Below are 7,030 nucleotides of genomic sequence, written 5' to 3'. Positions count from 1 at the left end.
AAACAAATGGGGCAATATATTGACTAAATAGGGAGTTGGAGGATTGTTTTAGGGTGGGGTGGCGGTTTATATCATTTGAGGATGAAGAAAAAGGAGTTTGGGGCAATTTTTTTTTTTTTAAATAGGGGGATTGTTTAATATGCCAGGAATACGCGTGCTTAGGTTCACTAAGTGATTTGTCTTCATTATATCCAACCATACCAACCTTATTGATTGTTCCCGAGTGGAATTTAGAGCAATAAAAAAATGGCTCCTATTTTACATGTTTAGACTATTAAAGGTTAGATTCCTTCCTTTTCAATTGCATAGAATTCAAACAGTGTAGAAATAGAAGCATGTCAAATAGAAGCATGTCAAATGGAAAGGGGTTGTGGTAAAGGTTCATTGTTACTTTACATTATATAGGTGTGACATTAATTTTGTTGCATTTTCTTTGACTAGTAACATTTAAAAGAGTTTGAGGTTAGATTGGTAGTAAGAAGGATAAGGTGCTAGAGGAAATGAATAATAATATTTTACTTGAGAAGTAGAGCAAGACAAAAATATGAAATAAGAGATGGCCAAAAGAACGAGAAGAAACTAATGGAAATAAATAGAATACAAAATGAATTGTGTATGTCTAGCTTGACTCTTTGCCAAAACAAAAAAAAAAATTGCTCATTATCACAATCAAACTTTATTATGTTTAAAAATTTTTTACTAATTTTTCTTTTATTTTTTTATGATAAAAAATCACTAATCCAAAAACTTCTCAAACTCCTACATTTAAATACACAACTTCAAGTCTCATATTATACATCTTTAATTAAAATTATATATTTTAATAAAATAAAATAATATATTAAACTAGAAATAATTAAACTTCTATTAACTTATAAGCTATTAATATAATACTAATTTTTTTATTAAATAATCTTATGTAGAATAATTTATCATAGAAGTATTTATGTAGAACAATTTATCACGTCATCTTATTAATACAAATCCTTTGCTTAATTTGAAACTTCTAAAAGAGTGGAATATAGACTAGTATAGACATCTTAAATAAATCTATAATACAATAAGTTCTATATATCTAGAGTGGAACAAGAGATAATCTTTGACCTAATGAGGAACCTTTCCAACCTTATTGTTCTCCTACCGAGACACCTACCCAATCATAATGCTGAAATTTTAAAAAATCTATGATGTTTTGGGATCTTTTGACATATAGTGAACCATACATTTTTGTGGGAGGGTAGCCGCGGCCCTGGCTAAGAACACCAAACCCATCGGCTGGTTGATAATTGATAGTTAATTTATGAGGTTGCCTCACCAAACCCATGGACTCGGCTTAATAATTGTTAATTGTTGATCAATGATTTTCATTGGTTTATTTATGGAGATCCGCTGACAGCAGTTACAAAGAAAGAGTGGGTCCCTGCGACGTCAGTTTTATCTTCTTGGAAGGCAAAGAGCTAAATAATGCTACAAAATCTTTAAAAAAAAACTGTCGTCTGATAAGAAACTCAAAACCCTAGAAAGCTGATGAGAAGAGGCATGCATATGCACGCAGTGACAGCTGCCCCTGGATGACATAATGGCTTTTCTGATATTTAGCGCTCAGATTCAAAATTAAAATAAGCCAAAATCAGCCAGAAATTTATCAGAATCAGAATTTGCCGGGAATAGATAATGTAGAATCTCTGCCAAATCGAATTCTTTGGAGTTATGTCTTAAAATGCTCACAATCCTGTACAGAGAATATTTACAGTTATTTAGCAGCGAATTATGATCTTCCATTGGAAATTGCTGAAAGAATTAAGAGCACACAAGATGATGATGAAGAAGATGGAGATGGGGTAAATAGATTGACAGTTGTTCATCTTGCAGAAAAAAGCAGCTCTTTTCTTTATTGCGTCACAAGAGTGCACACCAATGCACAGACTCAGACTCAGACTTAGGTTAAGAACTTAGCCGCCATGACTTTGATCATGGAAGCTTGAAACAAAGAAAATATGCATGAAAGAAACCCCAATTGAGGCCACGTGGTAAGGAATGAAAGCTTCAGATCGCACAGACGAACTCCCCGCTGCTATCAACATCGAGATCCGCATCATTTTCGAAATCCATATCATCTAGTTCAAGACTGTCTCCGAAGTAATGCCCCAGCCCTAATCCCGGTGCAGGAATTCTGGCCTCTGCTATGATCCTCATTATCTCATCGATGCTCTGAATTTGGGCAGATCCTTCATTTCCTTCTTCCCCTTCTTCCTCATTCCCGTTGCTACTGCTCCTGCCAGTGTCTGCCGCGTCTGCCAGATCCGCGGGTAAGTTCTTGAGAAACCACTCGTGATTTCGGATCTCTGGAATTGTGATTCTCTGTTTTCAAATTGTTAAAGGCGAACATTAGCCAGGAGAGTGAGGTTGAAGAGGAAAATATAAATCAAATCTCTGAGAGCCTGACCTTTGCAGGATCTGCGACGAAAATCCTTGATAGAATATGACGGCATTCTGCACTGATATGAACATAATCTGGAATCGTGTATTGCACATTCAATATGCGCTGCAATCGGTAGAAGTGTGAATCAGAAACCTCGATTTTTAAGAATTGATAGATATATGAATCGGAAACCCTGATTTCTACCGTCTCGAGAAACAGAGTAAAATTAAGGTTTTGCAAAGGTTACCCCAATTGTCTTTCTGAAATTCCTTGGATCGTCTGGATCCTCGAACGGATACGCTCCCACTAACATGACATACAGTGTTACGCCGCATGACCACACATCTGCCACCTAAAACAACCAACAAGAATTGCAAAATTGCTAATCACGAACATAACATTAGGTTCAAAGTTTTCGGATTTGACCGTGCTTAAAATATTTTTTTCATTCATATTTTGGAACTTATTTGATAATCTAAAGTTCTCGGAGTTGATTAGTATTCTTTCATCGATAGTATGACATAAGAATTTAGCATACTTCAATATTTTCCTATCTATTTTGGATCAAAGTTTATAATTCACCGTCATCGAATTTTTCATCTATATTTCTGATCAAACCTTATAATCCATCACGATTTTACCAACAATGATGGATCATTAGACACTACGTAATGCACGCCATTTTTCTGCGATCTTTAAGGAAAATATGATCTAAATGTCGATGAAAACTACTATGATCACATTCAGAAACTCAAACAATAACAGCAACTAATCTTTTCCACTGCTTCATCAAACTCCGATCGTTGCGTTTTATTTAATGAAAAGCATCTTGCCTTGCCATCGTATTCTTTCTTTGACAAGACCTCCGGGGCTATATAAGCAGGCGTTCCCACAGTGGATTTGGGCTGAGAATGAAGCAAAGAAGACTGCGGAAACAAAAAACCCTGTTACGAAACCAGCCGAATACCTAAAACAAGGAGGAGTTGAGAAGCTTAAAAATCACCTTAGAGTAACCGAAGTCACAGATTTTAAGACGAGGAGCGGGACTCCCATCCAACAGAGTGTTTTCCAGTTTCAAATCTCGGTGACAGATTTGCTGTAAATCTCCAAAAACGAATCAAACATTTTCCGACCAAAAGCCAAAATGAAACATGAAAAACACAAAAACATCACTCACCATAGAATGGCAGTAGCTCACTCCTGATATAAGTTGTTGAAAGAAGAAACGGGCCTGCACTGTACACAGGATGAATACATGCTTTTCCCACAAAACATAATACAAAATATGTTCAAACAACACCAAAATTACAACCTCATCTTCACTGAAGCGGCCGGCGTTACAAATGCGTTCAAAGAGCTCTCCTCCTGCTGCATATTCCATCACTATTGCCAGATGGGTTGGCGTCAAAATCACCTGCCCATTTGACCCCCATTAAACTTCACTGAGAAAAGTTGAGGCTTGAACTATCCGGCTCAAACAAGTATATAGTATAAGTACCTCTTTGAAGCGAACAATGTTTGGATGCCTGAGAGAACGGTGATTGATAATCTCCCTCTGCACATTCTCATCAATCTGACAAAGAAAGAAAGAAGCCATCAGCTTGAAAGAAGAACGAATGAAAAAGAGGGAAACTGAGAAGCCAAACCCCATGAGTTTGAAAGAGGAGAGACAAGAAGCCATGATCTTGAAAGAGACAGAAGCCATGAATGAGTTTGAAGATTGAGAGTGGATTGTGAATGGGAATGTGAAATTGGGGATGGGAATTAGACCTTGTCACCCCTCTCAATATACTTGACGGCAACAAGTTGTTTGGTGTGCTTGTCTTGCATGAGCCTGGCGACACCAAAGTTACCAGAGCCAATGTCCTTGACAAGTTCATACCTATCATTGTCATGCATAATGGGCAAATCCATGGATGAAGCGGCGGAGGCCCCTCTTTCCATTTTCGAACAAGTGAGAATGAATGAATGAAAGAAGAATCCCTCTCAGCCTCTGGTGCTTCCTCCACTCATGGTGCTCTCTGCTCTCTGCTCTGCTCTTCCCTCCCTTCCCCCCTCTCCTCTTTATCATGAAACTCCCAAGGGAGGAGGAGTCTTTGTAATGCAATTGGGGTTTGTGAGGGGGCATCATCCACGTGCCACTCGAGGGACTAAAGATTGTAACTAACCGCAAGACAGATGGAGTGACAAGGATAAAACCCCTTGTAACTACATTTATGCTATTCGTTCCCTTGAAAGATGAAGCTTTTACTTACTTACTTCCCGCACTGAAACGGATACGGATCGATCCAACCGCGTTGCAGTGAATGATGAATGAGGTTGTCGTCTTGGACGTATGTGTGCAAAGAATGGTGAAGAGTCACATGAGAGACTTATTCACCATCCACGACTATTATCACATCACGGGAAGAGGGGACAAATGCCACTCTCCTCTTCGCTCCCCCGCCGCCCTTTCACTTTCCTCCTAATCTACACAAGCACCTCCTACTTTCCCTTTCTTCACCCCTTTCAACCTTGGAAAATATCTAGTAGTGGTAATCATTCAATATCTTCACATTGTTTCTCATACTTTCAAATTCTATATTTCATTCTAATTCTATATTTCATTCTAATTGCATATGTTTTTACAAATTTATAGTAATTGTAAGTTTCTATTTAGGATTCATTTCAAAGATTTCATGTTATTCTTCTTGATGTATTTTCAATTGTGACTTTTCATTCACTAGTACTTTTTCATCCATAAGACATATAATAGAGTACGTCAGGGTTGACCTAAGATTTCAAGTTATTCTTCTTGCATGTATTTTTAAGTGTGACTTTTTCACTAACTAGCACTTGCACCCATAAGATGTACAAGGGAGTAACCAATAGGTATATAGAAGGTGTACATCATTGGTAGTTTATACTCATGGTTAATCTTAGGATTTATTGTTATTCTTTATGGGTGTGTTCTCAATTGGACTTATTCACTAACTAGCACTTGCACCCATAAGATGTACAAGGGAGTAACTGATAGGTACATAGAAGGTAGACATTATTGGTAGTTTATATTCATGGTTGATCTTAGGATTTCTTGTTATTCTTTATGGGTGTGTTCTCAAATGGACTTATTTACTAACTAGCACTTGCACCCATAAGATGTACAAGGGAGTAACCGATAGGTACATTGAAGGTAGACATCATTGGTAGTTTATACTCATGGTTGATCTTAGGGTCTTCATGGGTGTATTCTCAATTGGACTTATTTACTAACTAGCACCTGCACCCATAAGATGTACAAGGGAGTAACTGATAGGTTCATAGAAGGTATACGTCATTGGTATTTTATACACATGGTTGATCTTAGGATTTCTTGCCATTATTCAAATGTATTCTCAATTGTAATTGTTTCTACTAATTAGTACTTACACACATAAGAAGTGTAAGGGAGTAGTCGATAGGTAAATAGAAAGAAGATATAAACTAATTTTAAGATTGTGTAATCAAGTATATGAAAATATAGCTCTTTACACATGTATTGATGTATACTATAATTTAATGCATTTCTTAATTTGTTTTTGTCATTGTTTTCATAGATTTTGGTCTTTACACATGTGTAATTGCATACCATAATTCATTAGATTTCTTAATTTTTTTTATAATTATTTTTAGTAGATTTTGATTCCTTTGAATTAATATCATCTACTTTCTATCAACCTGTTAGGATTTAACCACAAACAAAAATAAGAATTACATGCAAATATGACTAATATCAGAAAATAATAGATCACACATAAGAGAACACAAGATACCAAGATTTAACATGGTTCATCTAATCCTTGGGCTACGTCCACTAACCACAAGTCCAATATTATTATGATCCGGTGATTACAACTTGATTACAATTTGTAATCCCTTACAGCTCAATATTGCCACAAGAACCAATTTTCGCATCACACACTATGAAAATCCCTAACCCTAAGCCTTTTTATACAAGCTTTTTGTTGCTTACAAAATAAGGGTTAAAATAATATAAAAATAGTAGCCGAGGCCTTTACAATATAAAGGCATTTTTGGCTTCGGGGGCGTTGCCCCCGAAAACCCCGATGACCCCACCCTATACTATGATAGGGAGCACACCTGAGGCGCTACCCTAGGACCCTGCAGGGGCGTTGCCCCCAAACCCTTGTAGAAATCATTTGGAGGGAAACCACATCAAATAAACCTCTGAGTCTGATTAGGATCCACATCACAACACAACCAAGGTTATTTAAGTCTGTATTCTTAATGTCAAAAATTTCAAGGTGACAAATTATGGAAGCAATGCTCTATATCCAAACAAGTTAGAAATCTCAACATCTTGAAATTATTTCTTGTGTATCAAAGTTGATATTTTGTATGGTTTGAACTCAAATGAGTGGTATGGAACTTGGGAAATATCTAATGTTAACTGTGAACTTGAGCCTTGTGAAAAAAGAGGACCATCAAGTAATAGTTCATGCACTTCTAAATACTAAAAATCCAAGTTTTTAAATTAACAAGAAGAACAATTAAACAAATAAATGAAATGCTTATTGTTGCAATGTTAAGCATTTAATTGCTTCATATGAACTAAATTAATTTAGTGTC

At 36.4% G+C, this 7,030-nt stretch overlaps 1 protein-coding gene across 2 annotated transcripts; it reads right to left on the bottom strand.

Moving 5' to 3' along the window:
- Positions 1 to 1,668: 1,668 nt before the first annotated feature.
- Positions 1,669 to 4,493, bottom strand: LOC149538697 (serine/threonine-protein kinase SRK2A-like). 2 transcript variants are annotated; one of them, XM_089800028.1, is made up of 9 exons: positions 4,193 to 4,493; positions 3,921 to 3,995; positions 3,735 to 3,836; positions 3,600 to 3,653; positions 3,426 to 3,518; positions 3,256 to 3,348; positions 2,670 to 2,774; positions 2,447 to 2,545; positions 1,669 to 2,361 (listed from the first exon to the last, which is right to left on the bottom strand). In XM_089800028.1, the coding sequence occupies exons 1-9, from the start codon at positions 4,364 to 4,366 to the stop codon at positions 2,047 to 2,049; spliced, it is 1,110 nt and encodes a 369-aa protein (XP_089656154.1). In that variant the 5' UTR covers positions 4,367 to 4,493; the 3' UTR covers positions 1,669 to 2,046. The 2 variants fall into 2 exon arrangements, with proteins under 2 accessions (XP_089656154.1, XP_089656156.1); XM_089800030.1 differs by having other exon boundaries at positions 1,867 to 2,361; positions 4,305 to 4,493.
- Positions 4,494 to 7,030: the final 2,537 nt, after the last annotated feature.

This window comes from Cupressus sempervirens, chromosome 9 (genome assembly GCF_028749045.1).
Source record: "Cupressus sempervirens isolate cs-2001-9-10 chromosome 9, ASM2874904v1, whole genome shotgun sequence".
Classification (NCBI taxonomy): Eukaryota; Viridiplantae; Streptophyta; class Pinopsida; order Cupressales; family Cupressaceae; genus Cupressus; species Cupressus sempervirens.
The sequence above is the reverse complement of the archived record's forward strand: the minus strand, read 5'-3'. Positions and strand labels throughout refer to the sequence as shown.

What these genes read in the sequence shown, in the direction of transcription:
- LOC149538697 (XM_089800028.1), bottom strand. Translation starts at nt 4,366, where the DNA reads ATGGAAAGAGGGGCCTCCGCCGCTTCATCCATGGATTTGCCCATTATG. An exon ending in TGAGCTACTGCCATTCTATG is followed by an intron (nt 3,519 to 3,599) that starts GTGAGTGATGTT and finishes GGAGATTTACAG; the next exon opens with CAAATCTGTCACCGAGATTT. An exon ending in TCGTCGCAGATCCTGCAAAG is followed by an intron (nt 2,362 to 2,446) that starts GTCAGGCTCTCA and finishes ATTTGAAAACAG; the next exon opens with AGAATCACAATTCCAGAGAT.